Source organism: Microchirus variegatus (assembly GCF_963457635.1).
Source record: "Microchirus variegatus genome assembly, chromosome: 1".
NCBI lineage: Eukaryota > Metazoa > Chordata > Actinopteri > Pleuronectiformes > Soleidae > Microchirus > Microchirus variegatus.
In genome coordinates this window covers 3,377,039-3,400,101 of record NC_139802.1, presented here as the reverse complement: position 1 = coordinate 3,400,101, position 23,063 = coordinate 3,377,039, and the positions used below count along the sequence as shown (strand labels likewise).

The 23,063-nt window shown below is 41.9% G+C and overlaps 2 protein-coding genes across 3 annotated transcripts in view; both read left to right on the top strand.

Moving 5' to 3' along the window:
* adamtsl4 (ADAMTS-like 4) overlaps window positions 1-8,422 on the top strand; it is a 55,324-nt gene extending 46,902 nt beyond the window's left edge. Inside the window, exons 9-17 of the mRNA XM_083898197.1 lie at window positions 1,210-1,417; window positions 1,890-2,153; window positions 2,331-2,460; window positions 3,376-3,580; window positions 4,495-4,668; window positions 4,756-4,935; window positions 6,311-6,490; window positions 7,208-7,355; window positions 7,463-8,422. Of these exons, the coding sequence (XP_083754323.1) occupies window positions 1,210-1,417; window positions 1,890-2,153; window positions 2,331-2,460; window positions 3,376-3,580; window positions 4,495-4,668; window positions 4,756-4,935; window positions 6,311-6,490; window positions 7,208-7,355; window positions 7,463-7,593 (1,620 nt within the window). The 3' untranslated portion in view covers window positions 7,594-8,422. The remainder of the gene's footprint in view (window positions 1-1,209; window positions 1,418-1,889; window positions 2,154-2,330; window positions 2,461-3,375; window positions 3,581-4,494; window positions 4,669-4,755; window positions 4,936-6,310; window positions 6,491-7,207; window positions 7,356-7,462) is intronic.
* Window positions 8,423-17,081: 8,659 nt separating this feature from the next.
* celf3b (cugbp, Elav-like family member 3b) overlaps window positions 17,082-23,063 on the top strand; it is a gene marked incomplete at both ends in the record, with an annotated part of 23,410 nt that continues 17,428 nt past the window's right edge. For both annotated transcript variants that reach the window (XM_083889831.1, XM_083889830.1), the window contains 2 exons: window positions 17,082-17,226; window positions 18,969-19,051. In XM_083889831.1, the coding sequence (XP_083745957.1) occupies window positions 17,082-17,226; window positions 18,969-19,051 (228 nt within the window). The remainder of the gene's footprint in view (window positions 17,227-18,968; window positions 19,052-23,063) is intronic.

The following is a 23,063-nucleotide window of genomic DNA, read 5'->3' as shown; positions in this document are numbered from 1 at the left end:
ATGTGTCGCTGCAGCCACTTGGGAGGGGGACAAAATAGCAAACGTCCACCGAGGCCACAGTTTGATATCGGATCCATGTTCAGGGCGGTGCCGACTGTTATGATGGTAAATTTCAAGTCATTCCGAGATACTTTTTGTTTTTGAGACTAAAGTCACTGTCAAAGTGCATCAGGGCAAATGGATCATTTCCTGAATTTCAAAAATTCATAAAAATTATTCCTTAAGAGTTTTGCAAATATTTTCAACAGATCCTTGTTCAGGGCGATACAGACTATCATGATGGTAAATTTCAAGTCATTCCGAGATACTTTTTGTTTTCGAGGCTAAAGTCAGCTCACTGTCAAAGTGCATCAGAGCAAATGGATAATTTCCTGAATTTCAAAAATTCATGAAAATTATTCCTTAAGAGGTTTGCAAATATTTTCAACGGATCCTTGTTCAGGGCGATGCCGACTATTATGATGGTAAATTTCAAGTCATTCCAAGATACTTTTTGTTTGTGAGACTAAAGTCGGCTCACTGTCAAAGTGCATCAGAGCAAATGGATAATTTCCTGATTTTCAAAAATTCATGAATATTATTCCTTAAGAGGTTTGCAGTGGGATATCGACTAAGAGGTAAAAAAAAAAAAAAGGCAGAAAGGCTGTAACCACGTCAGCAGCCTCATTACACGATGGATGTATTAAAAAAATAAAAAACAAATCTGCTATTTGTAGATCTTTACCACTGCTGCCACTGTGTTCGAGGCACCGCAGGGGCTTTGTGGTAAAGATTACCACACTATTACCTGCACTGTTCCAGTAAAAACAACTGTCGTGCATAGCCTTTAATCCCATGTATATTCAACAAAAGCTTAAAATAGCTGCACAAGGTTTTGTTTGACACTGTTGCTGTTCTAATGACTTTATCCTCTGTATTCAAGTCATTTGAGAACATGTCATATCTGGTAAAATATAGCAGATCTAAATGTTGTTGCCACAAGACACTTTTTACTGTGTTAAAGGCTGTAAACTAGGTTTCATCGTAGAGGGAGAGAGTGTGCACCCTGCTGAGTTCTTCCAGAGCATGATACTGACCCTCTGTCACTCATACTGACCCCCTGTGAAGAAAGTGCATTTCTCTGTGGGGATCAGTAAAGTTGTCTGAGGCTGGTTTTTGTTACTTGTCTACTTTTTTCATTTGTTCTCTCACCTGGTTTTCGCTCTGCAGATCATTTTCCACAAAGAGAACCCGGGGATCGACTACGAGTTTTACATCCCCCTGGAGAAGAAGGAGGGAGGCAGGGAGAGGGTGACGGAGGTAGAGAGAGAGACGGTCAGAGAGCGGCCCAGGGAGAGAGAGCCAGCGAGGCCGCGAGAGCCGGCGAGGGCGCGAGAGCCAGTGCGGGCGCAAGAGCCAGTGCGGGCACCCCTTCGCAGTACGTCCATCACACCTTCCCCTCCCTGTGTTGGCTGTGTTTTCTGCATGTTCCTCACAGTGGCGCGGACAGAATTCAACGTTGAATGTTGTGCGTGTGGCAAAACAGAACCCGAGATCTCCGCATTCATTCTTTCCAAATTACTCAAGTAAAACATAATCTCATGTCCTTGGAGAGTGATTGAAGTGTTTACTTATTAGGCCGGGGTGTGGTTACGGGGCCCAGTGTCGGAGACTTGTGTAGAAAGTATGTTTGCTTGTTTGTGTATGACCTAGATGGGAGACTATGTAGTCCACATGTTGGTTGTCATGAGACCCTGACCTCATCATGACATCATGAGCCTCTGACTCACTGCCTTTCCTCTCATTCTCAAGAATCCATTTATGTTTTTGCCTCTTTTTCTCACACTTTATCGCTCTATTGCCTTTCCCTCCCGTTCTGATGTGTCTTCATGTCCTCCTCCTTCTCCCAGGTCCTCTCACTGTGTCAGTAGAAGACTCTCTTCCTGCTCCTCTCCCCGTTTCAGTCCCTTCTTTATCCTCCTCTTCCTCCTCCTCCTCTGTATTTTCTTCCCTACCCTCACACCGGTGGACACCTGACAGGGTGCGTTCTCAAGGATCTGCACCCAACAGAAACGCCCGGATCCCCCCTCGCACTGACCTGCCGCTGGACACCCTGCCGCCGTTTGTTTGGCAGAAAGGCGACCTCACAGAATGTTCTGCTACATGTGGCAAAGGTCGGTGTCTTAAGAGCGATGATGTGTGTTTAGTTACAAATCATTGCCTCTTACACAATACTTGCTTATTTTCATACGTTGAATGACGTGTTGTCTCCCTCCTGTGGTTGATGGCTGCAAGTACAAGGCAGCAGAAGTGGAATCCTTGCCAATCTGTCCCCACACGTGTCTCTTCAGGTTCTCAGTATAGAGAGATTCTGTGTATAAACCGGCATACGAACGAGGAAGTCCCTGACAGGAAATGTGACTCTGCGGCCAAACCTGTTGCTGAGGAGGAGCCTTGTAACACCATGCCCTGTCCACCATTGTGAGTATATACACTGGGACACTGAAAATATACATTCTAAATTCATTTTACCGAAGCAACTTTCTTTTATTTTCGCTTTTCTATCATTTATAAGATGTTTTTTTTCCTTTAAGGAAGAAATAATTTAGGGATGTATTATATACAGAATGGAGTTGGCAAAAAGGTTCTTATGCAGTGCAAGTATGCAAGTATATGGAAACTGTCTATAATGTACATTCTATTTTAACACATTTTTGTATAGTCTTAGTGTTAATATCTTTAAATATTGTTATTTTTTTGGGGTAATGCTTGTTTATTATGTATTATCTTTATCTTTACTTCATCATCAAACTTTTATTGCAGACTCCAACGTCCAGACAGACATACAATCACATACAGTACATAAAACAAATATACAATATGAAGGCGTTATATCACCTAATAGTAATAAAGTGCGTATCCATATTCAGTAGAAAGGCATCTCATAAATAATAACTGTAAAAAATTGGCATATAAAAAAACAGTGCATTATACACTTCCTGTTACTGTTGCTATAACAATGTAAATTTCCCCACTGCGGGACAAATAAAGGACTGTCTTATATTATCTCGTCTTATTCAGGAACCTCATATATGTAATGTATTGACCAGAAATGTCTAGATCAAAAAACTATATAATATACAATATAGATTATAATTTGGGTAATGGTGGACATCATAGTTAGTCCAGTGCATTCAATTAATGAATTCAAAAACACCTGCATGTGCTTGAAATCACCAGCATGTATCTATCTGTGGTGTGAAAATATGAATGAATGAATGCAGTATAAACAAATCTGTAAAGGGTAAATGTTCCATTTTATTAAGACAATGAGGACATTTGACCTTGTGTGAATTTCACCAGCGTTAACCTTTAACTCGTCCCTCTGTGTGACAGCTGGGAGGCCAGTGCGTGGTCAGAGTGCAGCGTGTCCTGTGGCCGTGGGTTACAGCAGAGGCAGCTCCAGTGCAGGCAGACCTTTGGGAACCGCTCCACCATGGTTCACCCGCAGCGCTGTGCCAGCCTCACCCCGCCAGACTCCACGCAGGCCTGCCAGCTCCGCCTCTGCTCCCAGTGGGAGGTCGGCTCAGACTGGAGCACGGTACGTCCGCAGCACTCGTTCATGCCTGAACACAGCGTCTGCTCGTGTGTCTACACAGTACAGGTGTAGACACAAGAGGCCGAGTACTGTGTAGTTATGGTGTATATGAATCCAGTCAAGTAAATGATTTAAAGCGGACCGAGACCGGAAATTCCAACTGTTTTTTAGTGTGTATCTGCGTCATTACCTTGTTTACGAAGCCCTGAAGTTTAGAAACAAACAGTTCAGCCACTGCTGCGAACTCTGTGTTTTATTGTAATCTCGGGCTCAGCGAGATCTCCGAAAAAACCCGGTCCGGTTATGTAAACACCGGTTCTCCGGAACAGCAGATCCTCCTGCTCCGGGCACTAGTCCGGGCACATCCGGGTTGCGTACATTGAACCCGCAGAAGAAGAATAACGTCCGTTGTGGAGGTGTTTCACGAGCGACGGTGTCTTCTGACTCTGGGTCAAAGTCATAAAGGGACTGCGGCGGGGAGTCGTGAAGAAGCTATTTTTAAACATTGTTAAAACAATGTTTTGATAATGAGTAGCAGTGCATCCACCGTTCCAGAGGGGGGAGCTGCGCATCTGAGTGCGGGTGTGCTGAATATGTCACTTCCGGGTACTGGCCAATCACAAGACAGTTGGGAAGCTTCTATGCTGGCTGGCCAATCACAGCACACTCTGTCTTCTGTGGGTGAGATTTATGTCTGAAATATCGCGGCTCAGCACAGCGTCAAAAAAAGAAGGATTTCTATCGGCTCGTTTGCAGCAACTTAGGAGGTTTTTGACCATAAAAACAAGTTAATGTATGTAAGTAGACCTCCATAACTCACATATATGTGCAACAGGACCACTCTATGTGAGCTTTAATGCTGAATTTACACCACTATATCACACTGTTCTGTCCGTCTTTTCGCTTGTTCCTCACAGTGCTCAGTGGACTGTGGAGTCGGGCGGAGAATGAGGAGTGTGCGCTGTGTCACCGATCAAGGCAGCGTGGTGAACGACATGGAGTGCACCTCCAGGCTCCGCCCCGAGGGAAGCGAGGAGTGCAACATGGGCCCGTGTGTCACCAACTGGTACTTCACCGGCTGGTCAAACACTGTGAGTAGCACACAGACGGACACAAAGGGAAGAAAGTAGCAGTCGCATGGTGATCCTCGACACGAACATCCACTTTGTCTTCACCAGTGTTCGGCGCAGTGCGGCCCTGGGGTGCAGAGGAGAGAGGTGCTGTGTCTGACCCGAGGAGGGGTCAGAGAAGGCACAGGAGAGGTGGACTGTCTGGCGGACAAACCGGCAGAAATGAAGGCCTGTAATGGAGGCCCGTGTGTGCCAACAGCCATGTGGTATAGCAGCCCTTGGACACAGGTTGGAAAAAGAAAATATTTTTTGTTAAATGACAGTTTCCATTTGTAAACTCGTGTTATTCATTTTATTAATGTATTTGAATCTAAAGCTGCAGTGTGTATGTTTTGGGGATTTTGTTGATGTATGTTTATAAAGGAAAATGACTGAGGGACCATTTTTGCATCAAACTGCAGACTATCCGGGTCGTTTCAGCAGCAGAATTCACTTGTGAATCTTTCCTTGGGTGCTTCTTTGTGTCTTCAGTCGTACTCCGTCCAACTTGCAGCCATCTTGTCTCTTTGGCTCCGTTTGTCTTGACATAAAATCAATCACTTGTCACAATGTCACCGGGCGACACAAGATCTAAACGCTGCTGTACTGAGAAAACAGATTTTTTTTTCATATTTGTTAGTTTCACACCTATAGTCCGATTTGCTTTGGTCCGCACCAGTCTGAAAAATGTTACAATGTAGCAAACAGACACGGGTACGCTTTGCTTTCACATATGCATAGTTCTAAACCAACCAAATTAGACAATCGGCACCAGAACCAGACTAACCCCAAAATTTGGCCTAATCCTGTATCTCATCTCATACCCTTAATGCATTAAACCATACCATTTCGTCCCATTTGGTTTGGTCGCTTTCACACCAGAGGAACCGTTGATTTGCTCACCAAAGTACTGAGATTACATTCACACCTACGCAAACGAACCGAACCAAGGGACCAAACACGTTTGGTGCGCACCAAATGCTGCAGGTGTGAAAGCACCCAAGTTACCCAAGACTGTTTTAAAAAGAAAACTTAGCTTTTTATGCAATTTATACATTTTACTGCACATTGTGTCTTGTTTCACCTTCCATTTACAGTGGTACAACGAAATACATTTACTCAAGTTACTGTATTGAATACTATTTTGTATTTTTTAAGTACAATTTAAAATCAGGATTTTGTATTTTACTTGAGTACGTATTGACTCAAGTATTGTATTTGTAGTTACTTTATAAATCCTATCCGTTACTGAGTAAAAAATAACAATTCCGCACAATGAAGACCTACAGGGGGAAAATATACACCAGAACCAGACGAACGATGATGTGATTAGCACCAGCACTGGAGCGTGAACATAGAGGACGCTCGCCAAAAGTGACGTAATATCCTGTGTCGCGCCGGGAGCGTGAGCTCCAAAATAGTTTTGGATTTCTGACCCTTTGTCATATTTCTACTACCCTCACACCCCACGCAAAGTAACTAAGTAACTTTTACTTAAAGTACATTTCGAATTAACTACTTTTTACTTCTACTTGGTACTTTTACTTGAGTACAATATTTGAGTACTTTTTCCACCCCTGGTGTTCCTGGTGTGGTTGATACCAATGCTTGTTCTTTTCCGCAGTGTAACGTCCAGTGTGGAAGTGGAACTCAGCGACGAGACATCATTTGTGTCCAAAAGTCGGAGAACGACTTCACCGTCATAGCAGCCGCCGAGTGCGCTCATCTGGACAAGCCAGCTGCCGTCCAGGAGTGTGACATGGGAGAGTGTCGGCCTCAGTGGTTCACGACGGAGTGGAGTGCGGTGAGAGATGAGGAGAAATTAATTAGATCGTATTAAGTGAATGAAAGGTGAATGTTAAAGGTCCAGTGTGGGAGAAATAGTGACAGTCATGGTTTTTACACCAAGCTTCCAGCTGACTTGTCCTCTTGGTCTGCTGTAGCAACAAAGTGACCCAAGGTGGTGGCCTCCGTAAAGCGAGGCCCTGGCCTATCGTACATGTAAAAGGTTTATTCTAAGGCTACAATATGTATTTTAAAGCCATTATACACTTATGCAGACATACGTAAAGGTGCATTATGTAATAAATCTAAAGCAACTGGCCATAAAATCCTCCTAATATGTCACAGAGACTCAGGAATAATGTTCATATAACAAACTGAACTCACCAACAACAACAGTACAGACAAAATATTTGCATTAAAAAAAATATTTTGCATCATGTTTATGTATTGAAATCATGCTTTGGCATGTGGCGCCACCTACCGCCGTCTACCAATCATTGCAGTCAGTAGAGTCTCAGCTGCCGAGCAACCACGGGTTGCACAGTTACGTCAGAAAATAAAAGACCTCGGTATTTTGAATTTGAATGTAGTAACCGTTTTTGGCCACATTCTTACATATGGCACCTTTTAAGGGTAATATATTCAATGTCTGGCGTTTCATGGTTGGTGTTTTATATGCTAATAATGTTGCATTTGTTGTACAATTCTAATAATATAACTCTGCTTTTGTTCTCAGTGCTCACGTTCTTGCGGGAAGGGCTTACAGATGAGGGAAGTACGGTGTCTCAAACCGGACAAAACACACAGCCACAAATGTGATCCCAACACCAAACCTGATCAGGAGGAAATATGCAACACAATTCCCTGCAGTCCACAAGTCACAGGTGTGTGTGTATGTGTGTGTGTGTGTGCCCAGATGTAGCATCGTGTATTTACTGCATGTATGCATTGGCTTTGTGCCTAACAACATTTCTCTCCTCCTCAATCACAGATGAAAATTGCCGGGACAAACGCCATAACTGCGTGATGGTGGTGCAGGCCAGGCTGTGCGTCTACTCCTACTACAAGTCTGTGTGCTGTGCTTCGTGCACCCAGAGTTCTCAGCGTGCCAAAAGGCAGTGAGACAGCCCAGGAGTGCAGAAAATCAAAGGTTAGGTAAAAAAAAAAAAAAAAAAAAAAAAAAAAAGGGCTGATGAGTCTGCAGAAATGGACAGCCCAGAGTAGACGTGTGATGGCGTGAGATAAACATTCAGCTATTTTCTCCTGAGTCTTCAGGTAAAACACTGTGAAAGTAGCACCGTTCCCTGTGCCTTTACCCCCGTATACAGTTTTACATTGTGGTATATTCCACCGAGCTCGTTTCTGTTCACTTTGTGCATTAGCTTAAACAGGTTCACTGTGTGTGTGTGCGCGTGCGTGCGTGTGTGTGCGTGGGACTGAGTCGATGCTCATTTCAACACAGCTGCTTTTGTTTCACATTTTCGTAAGATTCATACTTACCTGTAGGATCCTGAGGCAGATTTATTCACACACACATACCACTAATTATGAGCTGAACAATGTGTGTTAGATGCTACGGTGTGTTTACTGTAGTTCTACGTGTGCTTAAGATCTACTGGAATACATCTACTATGATTCTGTATGCCCACAGTGGTGATTCCCCCAACTGAGCTAGAAGGATTTTTATATGGCGTGAGATAACATTCAGCTTTTGTTTTTTGTTTTTTTCCTGTTTGCCAAAAAATATTTCCTCGAGCGTCCTCTTATAGTTCATGTCAGTATTTGAACAGAAGAACCAAAGGAGTGGGGAGACGGTGGCAGTAAGTGACCAAATATCAGAGTATCAGAAGGAGATTAGACGGGGGAACGTTCAACAAGCGGCACACGTTCTCCGTACACTCCTTCAAACCGTTTGTGTGTCATTGTACATGTTGGCCTTTTTTTTAAAGAGAGTTGTTGGGAGTGGTGCGTTTACGGTGTGAAGACTCATGGCTGCGGTTATAACCAAGCTAAAGATGAGAAAAACAAACATTATATTAATAAGTAATAAAGTGGTTGATGGTTGGTCGCTGCGTACTCATCATCTTGTCAACAATTCATGTGAAAAGACCAAAGCCACTAATGATCTCTGTGTTAAGAATTGATGACTTGCTGACAGTGTTTCTGCACTCTTCAAGAGCCCAAGTCCACTTTTCCTACTGAGGTTTGAAATAGCAAATTTATTCAAGTTTCAAGTCATTTTTATAAGAGTATTTTTTAAAAATATAATCAGCTGGGTAATTTAGTCTTACCCAGTGTTACACAAGCTGTAGGAGATGTCGCGTTTGCTTTTTTTCCACTGTGAAATAACCCAGATTACCGAGTATTTAAGTGTGTTTTGTGAGGTTTCTGAATAAACTACGGTGTTTATTACAATGAAGGAGCGTATCGCGCAGTACACTGGGTTCATTCATGTTTTATTTAATATGGTTTTTCACGCCAGTGGAGCTTCATTACACAGAGTAATAAGTCATAAGAGGCTTTGGTTACTCAGGCAGTGGTTGTTAGCATCAGTTCATCCTCAGCTTTGGTCTTTTCGTAGGATTTGCTGACCATTTGAAAGCAGTGTATAATAATTAACTCCTGACTAACCTTTTTATTAATATTATTATTTTTTTTAGTAATCTCACCGTACCATGACTATTGGGCTGAGGTCTTTTAAGAAAAAAAATCTCCCTGTTTCCTCAGCTCATTTCAGTCGTACATCCTTGCCATCATCACCCGCCTTCTTGGCAGGAGAGGATGAATCAGTCCTGCGAGAATAGGAGACACCAGATTTAAGACTGAGGAAGCTGCTTTTCATAGGTTAATGTATGATATGGTCCTCCTAATGCAGCCATTCTGCTTCAACCTAGAAGTAAATATATTTCATATCAAAGTGACGACCTCTGTAAATGTGTGTAAGTAATCTTTATTCTTTTTGGTGTTTTTTACTTAGCTCTCTTTTTCCCCCCCCGTTTTCCTTCACATCCCAAAAAATACACCCTGCCCACTCAGAGGTGAGGAGGAGTCTGTATATTTGTCAGATATGTTTTAATGTCTATCGTTTCTCTTGGACATGTTGTAGTTGGTGCTTATGTCTTATAACGAAGTCTATTCATCAGAAGTTGTAGGCTGCATTTATTCACATCTAACTCTCATATAATGATTGTATTTTGCCCTTGACAAGTACAAGTGAAAAGTGTGTGTGTGTGTGTGTGTGAGTGTGTGCGTCCTCATGAATGTTTTGCGACTGAGGCTTTGAATGTGTTATTCGTGTCTCTAAATCAGTGTTTCCCAACCCTGGTCCTCTGGGAACGTGGCCATGCCATGTTTTAGATGTGACCCTGCTCCAAAAAAACACCTGATTCAGATGAAACATTAAATTTAGATTTTTATTTTATATTTAGATTTTATATAAAAAAAATTGACAAAAGTTGAAACATGTTTTTTTTTTTTTTTTTTTTTTTACAAAAGTTAAAATATAACATTTTTGGAAAAAATTTGACAAAAGTTGAAATATTAACTTTTTGATTTCTTTTTTTTATTTATTTCTTTCTTTTTTTTTTACAAAAGTTGAAATATAAATTTTTTGGAAAAAAAAATGAAAAAAGTTGAAATATTAAATTATTTTTTTATTATTATTTTTTTTACAGACGTTGAAATATAAAAAAAATTCGGAAAAAAATGACAAAAGTTGAAACTTTTTTTTTTTTTTTTACAAAAGTTGAAATACATTTTTGGAAAAAAAATGACAAAAGTTGAAATATAAAATTTTTTTGGAAAAAAAAATTGACAAAAGTTGAAACATGTTTTTTTTTTACAAAAGTTAAAATATAAAATTTTTGGAAAAAATTTGACAAAAGTTGAAATATTAACCTTTTGATTTCTTTTTTTTATTTTATTTTATTTTTTTTACAAAAGTTGAAATATAAATTTTTTGGAAAAAAAAATTGAAAAAAGTTGAAATATTAAATTTTTTTTTTATTATTTTTTTTTTACAAAAGTTGAAATACAACATTTTTGGAAAAAAAAGACAAAAGTTGAAATATAAATTTTTTTTGGAAAAAAAAATTGACAAAAGATGAAACGTTTGTTGTTTTTTTTACAAAAGTTAAAATATAACATTTTTGGGAAAAATTTGACAAAAGTTGAAATATTAACTTTTTGATTTATTTTTTTTATTTTTTTTACAGACGTTGAAATATACATTTTTTCGGAAAAAAATGACAAAAGTTGAGCTTGATGATGAGCTGACGATTTATTTGAATAAGGTGTTTTTGGAGCAGGGCAACATGTAAAACATGGCATGGCCACGTTCCCTGAGGACCAGGATCGGGAAACACTGCTCTAAACCCTTGTAGTAAAAAAAAATATATATAACATTTTATATAAAAACAAAAGTTGAAATGATGATAGTTATTTATCTATTATCTAAAGAACATGTAATTTATTTTCTGTTTTTAAGGGGCCTGTAGCAATTTATTTTTGTCTCCACCAGAGTTTATGAGATTGTTGTTATTATTGAGACGTGGTCAGTTTTTTTATTATCGTGCAAAAACAAAAGCAGTGTGGAAGAAATTATTCAATGAAAAACCTACATTTCAAATAAAGTTGAAACAACCGAGACATGAAGTGGTGTTTTGTCCTCTTTTTGGTGGATGTATTGTTGATGTATCATTTTCTTCCAAATGATGGCGCCATTGAGTCTTATTCCTGACCAGACGGAGCTGTCAACCAAAATGAGCTTCCTACTGCGTAAATGTCTGTTTTATAAGCCAAGACTTATTTGGTCTCTTTTTATGTTATTTAATCTCTTAATATTTGACATTTCCTTTACAGTAACTGTGTCATTAAAGAGAGATTACAAAATGACACGGTGCCATAAGTCTTATTGGTAGATAAATGAGAACAGGACCTGAAATAAACACAGCTTTAGTTCATTCTGTGTGGAGCATTTTGAATGTGATGGGTGGGTTTCTGATATTAAAGACAGCTCTACTGAGGGAGCTAAAGTGAGTTCATGTTTTTGTGTTTTCTGCTTTTGTGTTTGCGTTGTGTGATTTGTGTTTGCATTGTGTGATATGCATTTCCGTTTCCGTTTTGAGTTAATGTTTTTGTTTTCTGCTTTTGTGTTTGTGTTGTGAGTTAATGTTGTTGTGTTTTCTGCTTTTGTGTTTGCTTTGTATGATTTGTGTTTGTGTTGTGAGTTAATGTTTACGTGTTTTCTGCTTTTGTGTTTGCGTTGTGTGATTTGTGTTTGCGTTGTGAGTTAATGTTTTCTTGTTTTCTTGTTTTCTGCTTTTGTGTTTGCGTTGTGTGATTTGTGTTTGCGTTGTGAGTGAATGTTTTTGTGTTTTTTGATTTGCGTTTTTGTTTTTGATTTGCGATTTGCGTTTGTGTTTTGCACCTCAGGGCCACCGTAGTACACCGCAACTGTACGCCACTTTGACTGAAAACACCACAAAACGTAAAAACAGTCGTGACTCATGCAGACACTCTCTTACTCTTTGTATGTGTGTCACAAAAGCTGTGTTCCCATCATGGTGCAGTTCAGTTTGGTAGAGTACGGTTTGGAACAGTAAAGCACGGTCAGGCTTGTGTTTCAAAGAAGAACTGTACCTTTACTTTGTAGGCGGGGTGTGTGATTGGCGAACGTCAGCGAAATATGTAGCATCGAGTGGTAACGGTGCGCCGACATCGAACGTGACAACAATGGAGGACATCCAGCAGCTCGTTTTTCCCCCCGTTTTCTCAGTTTGCGACAACAAGATGTAAACAACAGTGTATTAGAATAGACTGTGGGCGTTAAAGAAACACCGGTTGCAGAGGAATGACGCTTTTCTGTCGCTCCAATCAGCTGACTGTCGTGAGCGGAGCTGGTCAATCTCCACCCGTACCGTACCGTATAATTGCTCTGGTTACCCAGGCGCAGGGTACTGAAAAATGGAACAGTTGGGGCGGTTAGTTATACTTTTCCAATTGGAAATGTAAAAAAAAAAAAAAAAAATTAGTGCAGGGGTGTCAAACTCATTTTCACTGAGGGCCACATCAGCATAATGGTTACCCTCAAAGGGCCAGATGTAACTGTCATACAGAATAAATGTAACTAACTGTCACCAAATATAATGTAAAATAAAGGTAACTACTCTGTAACATATTGATAAATAACTTTCTATATTTGTTACTTATTAAATTTCACTCGTCGCATGATACAATGATACACTGCGATCTAGCACTAGTCACTTTGCGGATAACGCAATTGCCATGCATTATGGGAAATGTAGTTTATGGTCTATGCACGCTTTAAAGCAGCATAGACCTATTTTAACACAGATTTTTAAGACCAATTAATCACTCGCGGGCCACATAAAATGATGTGGCGGGCCACAGTTTGACACATGTGCTTTAGTGCATTTGATTCACTACTGTTGATGTAGTGTTTTGGCCACAGAAGTTACACACTGGAGCTTTAAACTGTAATGTTGCGAAACATATAGTAGGCCTGTTCCTCCCTCTTGTATTTGGATATAAATGCCTTTATAAAAACAATGCTTTATTATAAAGAAATGGTACCGTTTTGTAAGTTGTAGTTGAAACATGGTCCCATTTCAGCTAAATCAAAATGTAATGGGCTTAAATTCACATCCAGGCATATTAATATTAACATTATGTATCTAATTATGCACTATCTCCATTTAACCCTATGAATACTTGAATCAGCCTGTAAAATCGCCATCAGGTAGTTGTAGAATTAAAATCATATTCATAATTTTCATAAAACAACAGCATGTGACACTAATACATTCAGATGGTTCTAAATGAGTTTCATTGCACTTGCTGGATGTTTGTGGTCGGGCTTTTTTTTTTATCCATTTGCAAAGAAAGATCGGTGATATATATATATATATATATATATTAAATCTCTGTGGAGTTTTAATTACAGTGTGTATAATTTGTAATGAGTTGCTGTACATGTGCACAAAAACAAAAGTGAGTGAACGAGCAGCTCAGAGAGAAGCTGAGGAAACGCACAGATTATATGTTTGCGCTTCCCTTTCTTTCTCGTCACGCTGGTGGCGTGATTTCTTCCTGAACGTCGTGCACATCCTCGGGCTCAGCGGGCGTTGCGTGTCCCTGCTGGGTTTGTGAGAAGCCCCGGGAGTAATGATATTCATGCAAGTGTGTGTGTGTGTGTGTGCGCGCGTTTGTTCTTGTATGGGTACCCTCTTTAGGACCTTACCCGGCATAAACACTTGCCTTGTCAGGACCAGTGGTCCTCGTTATAGGAAACTAAAACCTGGTCCTAATGAGACAGAAGCTCATTTCTGAGTTTGTTTAGGTCTAACATTAAATGAGGACTAATGCCTAAACCTAACCATAAAATTTTATGGTTAGGTTTACGCATTAACTGGTTGTGGTTAAAGTAGGAATCCTCTTTGTTTAGGTCCTCAGAAGAACAGCTGCACACCCTGTGTGTGTGCAATTATATTTATTTATTTATTTAATATACTTAATACTCTAGGGGTAATTCTTTCTATGTGTTTAATTCTCTGTGAGGACAACATTTCATTCAAAACTATCTTTGTGAGAACATTTCAGCTGCTCCACACAACTATTCATGGCTTTTTTGCGAGTTAGGTTAAGGTTCTGGTTAAGGATTTTGGTTATGGTTCATGTTTGGGTATAAGAGACTGACTGAGGAATAACATTGTGTCGTCACATGTGAATGTGTTAGTTTATTAGGAAAAAAATTGAGGTTCAACGCCATTGTTACGAGAACATTTCAGCAGGTGCAAGCCTTTTCTGATGGTTAAGATTTTATTGTTAGAATTGGATTTAATTTATTGGGGGGGGTTAAGAGAGTTGGGATTATATGTCTTTGTTTGAGATGGTTAGTTATGTCTATGGACGTCCACACAACTAATAAAGACGTGCGTGTGTGTGCGTGTGTGTGCGTGTGTGTGCGTGCGTGCGTGCTCACAGAGGGCACGAGGCGGAGCAGGCAGATGGTGACCTTTGGGAGTAAATTACCATGAACCCTGTGACTCTCTCTTGTCACTCAGTCATGCTCACAATACGCACGTCACGCACACGCACACACACACACAAATGAGACTTGCTAAATATTATGGGATGTGCAGCACTAGACTGTCTCCACACAGACCAACGCTGGCCTCGGTTTTTTTGTTTGAAGTACAGACTGTAAAGTAGGCCAACTCCATCCCGGAGCGCTCTCTCCTCTTCTCTCCTCTGTCACACATTTCACTCTGCGTGGGTGTGAGTGTGTGTGTGTGTGTTTTCAGGACCGGGCGTGAACAGCTGTAGTGGTCGTGATTGGTGTGCACGCGGTGTCAGCGGCGGCGCGCGCTCGGCTCCACGTCAAGAGGCATCTTTTCAGCACCAAGGCCAGGGCTCGCGGCTAGAACAATAGGCGGCTCCGCTCGCCGTGTCGCCAAGGCAACGTCCGAAAAGTGTGCGCCGCAAAAACCCGTTTCGGTGTGATTAAATAAATGATGCATTGTACGTATAAATACGACACGCGAACGAGTTACCCGGCAATTTATTTAGGTGTAAATATAGTCGAATGTGTGGGCGATATATTTCAGTTTTTCGTGCGAGTCCTTCGCGTAAATTTATTGACGGTCCCCGGGAGTTACGTCACAGCCTAGCAACTGCTTTGATGCGAGGAAGGGGGAGGGGGAGACGGCGAGAGAGAGACAGGGAGGGAGTAGAGGGGGTGGGGGGGGGGGGGGGCAGATAGACGGCACAGGACGTAAAAAGCATCCAGCCTTTGGACGAGTGGGACGCTCCGGGGACAACGGGACGTAAAAGAGAGACATTTAAAGCGAGGCGAGCCCGCGGTAACTGCTAACAGGAGTAACGGTAACACCGGAAGAAGCCGCCGCGACCAAAAGTACGAGCGAGTTCAAAGAGTTCGCTTTTAGTTTTTCAGTTTTTAGTGTCGTTACCCACTGTGTCGTTTCACTGCAACTCAGCGCGGACTGTCGTCAAAAAGTGTTGTCGTCAACTCACTCGAGAGGCCGGTGGTCGGTGACGAGCTGTCGTTTTACAACCCACCTGCCCGCACACAGGACTCTCCTCCACCTTCACCCGGAACACCCGGAGCACCCGGAGCACGGTTCTCACGTTTAAAAAACACAGACGAGCCTGTAGTGTCTGTAGTACCGCGAGGAGGAGGAGGAGAAGGAGGAGGAGGAGGAGGAGGAGAGGCACAAAGAGAGGAGAGAGCATCAAGAGAGAGAGGAGGAAGGAGGACGGCGGCACTGAGGACAACAACGGGGAGACAGAGAGAGAGAGAGAGCATCACTCCTTCATTTGTGATCTGAGCTCATCTGTGAAGAACGGTGAGCGCTTTCATGTACAGTATGTGTGAGTGGTTTGGTTCTAGTGTGTGTGTGTGCGTGCGTGTGTGCGCGCGCGCACGCATATATGTGTGTGTACATTGCATTGAGGGGGAGATCGGACAAAGAGCGAGGGAGCCCCATGACATCCGTGTGTATGTTGTAACCTACAGCTGGCTAAACAAAGAAACCGCTCCATTGCAATGGTTTTCTCCCAGTCACGCTCCTTATTCTCGTTCATATGTGTGTGCGTGTGTGTGTATATATATGTATATATATATACACACACACACTATATATATATAGTCATTATTATGACCAAGCATCTTCCTACAGAGTACCACAGTGAGTTTAGTAACCGAGACACTACAATAGCACACAATATTCTTGATTGAAAAAAAAAGAAGAGATGAGTACAATATGATATGAGCACAAACCGACAAAACAAAAACAAAACAGGCGTTAAAATAAATAAATAATTAAATAAAAAGATGCAATATATGTATATAAAGTGCCATTATCGTTTTTTGATTGGTTAATTACCATTTATAAATTACCATAATTGTTTTTTTTTTTCTTCTCCCAGAAGCCACTGGAGCCCTTTGTCATCAGACTGGACCATAAACAATCATATATAAAGACGTTAATAGTCTTTACATTTATTTGCATAATTAAGATTTTATAGTGTTTATAGTGCACATTTAAATATGAAGGGTTTTGTTTGTTTATTTTGTTTTTTTGTTTTTCAAACCTTACAACTAAAAATATTACGATGCTATTGTGGAAATATATCAGATGGCAAATTATGAATATAATGTCCCCAGGGAAGAGAATGACTGGGATACCATTGGAGTTATATAATATTTATTGTCGTAGTGTCTGTTTTAACTCAAAAAGTTAAGGACATATTTTGATTAAATTAAATTTAAATTTATTTTTGTAGTTTATGGGCCAAGAAAGAAATAATACAATTTGTGTGGTGATCTGGAGTTGAATATATTGAAACCGTAGCACTGGCAGATGTTTGCGCTCTCTAAGTGCTTTCTTTCTTCACGTTTTTTTTTTTTTTTTTTTTTTTAACAAGGTCTGTTTTCTTTTTGTCTTCACATGTCTGGCTGGGCCCTAAAGACTGGTCCAGCATCAGTTGCTCCTCTCCGGGAAACCTGCCCCTGATCTGTTTGGCCCTCAGCCCCTGCAGTACCCAGTCGCCCTCTCCACTCTGTCCCGATGAAGGAGGCTGATGCCATAAAGCTGTTTGTGGGGCAGATTCCTAGGAATCTGGAAGAGAAGGACCTCAAGCCTATTTTCGAGCAGTTCGGCAAGATCTATGAGCTAACTGTGATTAAGGACAAATACACTGGCATGCATAAAGGTAGGTCATGCCTTTTTAACACTGCTTTAACATAGATAGATAGATAGATAGATAGATAGATAGATAGATAGATAGATAGATAGATAGATAGATAGATAGATAGATAGATAGATAGATATGACTTGAACAGATGTCTGACAGTAAGGCAGATAGATGGGTGGATCGTCCTGCGCTGATTGTCTTATGTTTCCATGGAAACTGTCACACATCCTCTCGTCTTCATCCCCTGTTAACAGTGCACTAGATGAGCTCATCTAAACAGGCCGTGTTACTACATGTCTCAAAGCATGTGTGTTGCAAGAAGAAAAAAAAAAAAAACAGGGTGCCGATGAGAAACGTTTGGAAATCTTATAGAAAAAATAAACACAAACGTTATTTTATCAATGGTCACTTTTAACAAAAGATCGGGAATATACTAAAGTAAATATACACGCCCTCTTGGTTTCCCTCACACCTAGAAATACACACACTATGAACCAGATTAGGCTACATGCTCCAATCAGTGTAATGGGTCTGTAAGCCTGGGTGACACAGGGGAAGGAATCTGTTGTTTTGAGAATCCCCATGCTCAGAGTAAGCCTCTCATAGAAGCAATGAGATGCGACATGAGATGTGTGTGTGTGTGTGTGCGCGTGCTGTGTGTCACTCTGTGTGTGTTTTATTTATCTCATGGCATCATGTTGAGTCATTTCATTGTACAGTCAGTGTGAATGTTTCACTCCTAATGGTCCAATCTTCTCTCTTCTTTACTCTGAATCTACATTAGTGTCTCAAGTTGACACCCAAATGCTAACCTGCTGCTAATCTCGTTGTCTTAGTGGTGGTGACAGGTGTAGTAAACAGCTCTGGCCAGCCAGCTCTACTACCTACCCCTCCCTCACACACACAGACACAGGTACAGCACATAGGAAAACAGAGGAAAGTGTATTTGGAGTGATTGTGAGGCATGCTTAGTGGATGGTAGGTGCTGCAGGGCAGGGATCTGACTGTGCCCAGTCTGTAAGGCCTTGTTAGCCCCACGCACGTCTGTGGTGCTGTCGTGTGCTGACTCGTGCTGTGCCGTTCTGAGCTGTGCCGTGCTGTGAAGTGTATTTTTTGCCTCTAGAGTGCATTATCATGATGTTGTCATTAGGGCTGAACGATTTGGGGAAAATAACTGATGTTTTTTTTTTCCTGCTAGGTATCGCAATTGATCGATATAATTTAATTTTAAATCGAGGCTCAGTTACCACATGATTCAGGCAAAACGTTTACGACTACCGTATCCGATTGCAAGAATTAAAATGTGAATTGTAGTCAACATGTATGCGTTACATTTTTTTTTCAATAGGCATAGACAATAGCACAATCAAAAATAGAAGTATTAGATTGCAGGTTTTGCAGTTTACCTATTGTGTTGTTTTTCGAATTGCCTTTTCCATTTAAAAATGCTTAATTGTTCAGCCCTAGTTGTCATGTGCAGCTACAGTGCATGAATAAACTCTATATGAAGTGAATCCTCTCCAAACTCAAAGTTAGACCAGTGATAAAACCAGAATAGGTGACAAGAAATCAGAGAAGGTACCAGAAAAAGACCCATTTAAATAATTTAGATGGTGTGGTGCTGTGTGTTTGTAGGGGGGAGGGGGGGGGGGTATTACAGAAATAGAGAATGACAATTTTTGGAGCTTCTCACTTATTTGTATTTTTTTTTTTACCTTCACCCCTTTCTTTGTCTCTGTCTCTCTCTCTCTGACTGACAGGGTGTGCGTTTCTGACGTACTGTGCGAGAGAGTCGGCGCTGAAAGCCCAGAGTGCTCTACACGAGCAGAAGACACTACCAGGGGTAAGTAAACATCACACACGTCCCCAGACAGTACACGCTTCACACTTAGGCAACAATACACATGCAGGCTTGGATATAATCTCACATCGCAAACCACAGCCCCCTCCCCTTCTTCATGCACACACACAGAAACATGCATACAAGTCACGGTGTATGTGTGTGTGTGTCTGTGCCACTGACTGTTCCACTCTCATTAGTAACTCTGTGACATAACATAACATAGCACAACAGCCAGCAGGCGTATTGCTGCTGAGGACAACTACTCCCTCTCACCGGAGCATGATCATCTCCGTTCCTCCGTCTTCCTCCGTCTCTTCATCTCTCTGTCAATCCCTCTGTTAGCCTCTGGTGATAGCGCCCGCCTTGAGAGACGGTGTGTAATTAATGTGGTCATTCCCCTTTGTCTCAGCCCAGTTCTCTCTCAGTCTGTCGTGAGGTATCATGTGCTGTGGCCAGGCTGGGGTAGGACACTGTTCATTATGGATGGGCCACCGCAAGATCTATGCCTGTCCCATAGGCTGTAGCTCTCTGATCCTCCCCTACTCTTTTTTTCTCTCTCTGACCTGGTTTCCGCTGCATTTAACAATGGGTTTTTACAGTAACCATTTTGGAACATGTTTGTATTTCAACCTATTTTTTTTTTTTTGACAAAAAGTAGCGTGCTCAGACAGGGTGCTGCACAAGTCTCGATTGTGGAAATTTTTCTCCACGTTGATTAACAGTTATAACAGAATCGTGACATGTACGTTCACCATCCCTGAGGTTTTTCTCTATCTCGTTCGCTCTATGTCACCGTGCCACCGATCAGAGCCTCAGCTCCTGCACCTTCGACGCAGGCTGAGGAGCTGATAAGATCTCTGCGAGAAAACGCTTGGAGGAGAGCCTACAGAACGGGCTTTGGGGGGAGGGGAAATGTTCAGAGGCACACAAGCACAAATCCCTGCATATATACATATTACATTTTCCCTCCACGCAACTGGGAAATGCCTCTGCAACCATACGTACTGTACGCGTCCACTTGTAACACAGCGCGATAATCATGACACGAGTCCAATTAGAGCAGACTATGGGGTCTGACCATTGTGCAGAAATCACCTCTCCACTTACCGCTGCGTTTCATTGCGTTTCATTTAATATTGCCTTTTAATCAGTATTTCCACTGGGCTTTTCTTTACCCTTTCCTGTCAATGACATCAACAGTAGGCTTGTTATAGCAAAGGGGAAGTTAGGCATACGTCATCTGCATGATAAGGTATAGTAGCAGTGAATTTGAATAACCTGGACACAGGGAGGAAACGCGTGCAGGGAGATTTACACTAAAAAACCAGCACATTCACAACATTCACAGACACCGTTCTCCTGCTGAGGAAAAAAGTGCTGAAATGAGGGTGTGGCTGTTGTGTGCTGGGTTTTCAATCAGCCTCAACTATTATTAGTGAGTGACATGACTGTGTCTGCAAGTGGCTTTCCTTGATTAAGAGTATCCTCAGCGACATGTCCTAATTGTTGAAATCTCCTTACTATACCCATGTTTGCCAGAGTTCAGCTAAACGGCGTGCACAGCTTTGGTTGATGAATAAAAATAAACCCAGGCTGTGCACACGTTTCCCTATAATAACAGCAGATATTTCGTTTACTATAATTTTTTTAAACCGTAAATCAAAATGTGGAATCCTCTGTCTTTTTCTCAGGTTTAGCTCTGCTGTCACTCTCCGCCACCTGTGTCCGTATGTCCTTTCCCTCTGCTGTCTACGAGTCCTCGCTGTTTTCTTCCACTCTGCCAGTTGCCGCCTTAGACGGGATCTAGAAATGACTTTAGAGGATTTCTCCCTCTATTTCACTCATCCTCCCATTGTCCTATTCTTTTTCGCTTTCTGCTTTCCCCTCATTCCAATTTATCTCTTCCCCCCCCCCCCCCCCCCTCTTCAAATCCACTCGGTCCTGTCTTTAACTCCTCCCTTCATGTCCTCCACGTTCTCTGCTCCAGCAGAATATTACAGAATGTTCCCTTCGCTTCCCCCCCGACCCTTTCATTGCTCGCTCCCTTTCCCCCCCTCGAAAATCTCTTTTATGATATTCCTCTCTCATCCCCCCTTTCCCTTCCTGCTGTCTTTTACTCATTTTTTTTCCTTCACTGCACACTCGTGCGTCTTCCTCGGATTCTCATTTCACAGTCATTTATGGTAACCCTGTTCCTAAGTCCTCCTCTCAATGTAAGTCCTTCTCTCTCTCTCTCCGCCCCCACCGCTACCAAAGCGGTTCCTCTACTCCTTGTCTCATTTCCCCTCCTCTTGATTAGTTGACCTTTTTGACCCTTTCACACCCCACCTCCTCCCGCTCTTCCCCCCTCTCCCCCCCCCCCCCTCGTCCCCAGCTCCACTTGTTAAGCTGCATGATTAGTTTCTCACAAACTGATTTTCATAGTCCGATCCTGGACTCGCCGTGGGACAAAGGTTACGAGGTGTGTGTGTGTGTGCAAGTGTGTGTGCGCGTGAAATTCTCGGCTGATTGGTATTTTAGTCTTACGATCGCTCTTAATTGCAGCCGTTGGTGAAAAGTCAGGCTCCTCATACAAGTTTAATGAAATGGCAGCATCGCACATTCATACAGATGCGATTCTCGTGCACCCATGGCCAAGCAATTCGGGTTTGGGCGGCGACTGCTTTGCTACAGAAGCGGCGTTAATGCCGAGAAAGTACAGTTTATCACACACGTCCCCGCTAGCAGTTTACTGAGGAGAGGCAGTCTACTGTCAGATTGCGAAATGAGGAAAAGGGACAGAGATTGAGAGAGGGAGAGGGACAGAGAGAGAGAGATGAACAGATGGTCTTATCAGAGTGTCCTGCGACTTGTGTTTAATTTGGACACAGAAAGGGAAAGAGATGCACAGAGGGAGCGTGAGATGAAGAGAGTGAGAGTAAATAGGGAGGATACGAGGGAGTAAGATGCCTCATATTAGTCACGGTGGCAGAAATCTATCAGCGGAACCACTAGCAGGTCCCACTGTCGTATACAGATGTTCCGGTGTATTAGATGCAGTGTGGAGATTCCCCCTGGGATTCGTGCACATGAAAGGCTTCATGTTTACCCATCGCAAGCATCTCAGTCAAGCCGTATCTTTAATTCACTGCCTGCATATTTTTAGAGAAGCCATTAGATCTTCAGATTAAAGGCTATGCTGGTCAATATCACACATTGCCACAGTGATTTTCATCACACGCAGGTTTATTTGTGCTTTGAGGGACTGGCCTGCACAATAGATTGTGAGGACACGTGTGTCTTGCTCGTCCAGAGGTGGTGGCAGTCGGCCGGCAGTGTGTGTCCAAGGTCAGAGGTCAGGGCTCAGCCTTGAGTCAACAAATTCAGGGGGGGGAACTGGTCTCTGTAAAAGCTGTAAACTTTCCCTCTAGAATGACAACTCCCTTGAGTAGCGCTAGCATCTGACTGAACGGTGATGCTAAAGTTGGATGCAAAATGGATTTAATTAATTTCTGCGTCTTATCGTATTCCGTTGGCGTTAATTGATTCTGAATTATTCACATTGTGCTAAAAAACACAATGTACAGCTGTACTGGTTAGTGTGGTGGTCGTTCAGTGCTTCCCAAACTGGGGGGCGTGCCCCCTAGAGGGGTCGTGGAGGAATAACAGGCGTGCGGTAAGGCCAGTGATGCATGCAAATGAGGCAATTTGCTTGCAGGGTAAATAACAGAGACATTTGTGTAAGGAGTAGCTGGTAGTTTTTTAGTTTTGTTTTTTTTTTAATGATTTTTGTTGTGTCTTTTAATCCACCTCCTTATAATTAAACGAAATAGTTTACCTGACAAGGACACTTAAAAGCATGCACAAAGAGGATCATATATTCAACCAGTCAATCCTTCTCTGTCTGCTCGCTCTCTCTCCCCCCAACACACACACACACACTCATCAAACATCTGTAAACAGATTAAAACATAATTTAATATTTGTGTCTAGAAACAATGTGGATTATTTGAATGCCGCATCCTTAATCTGA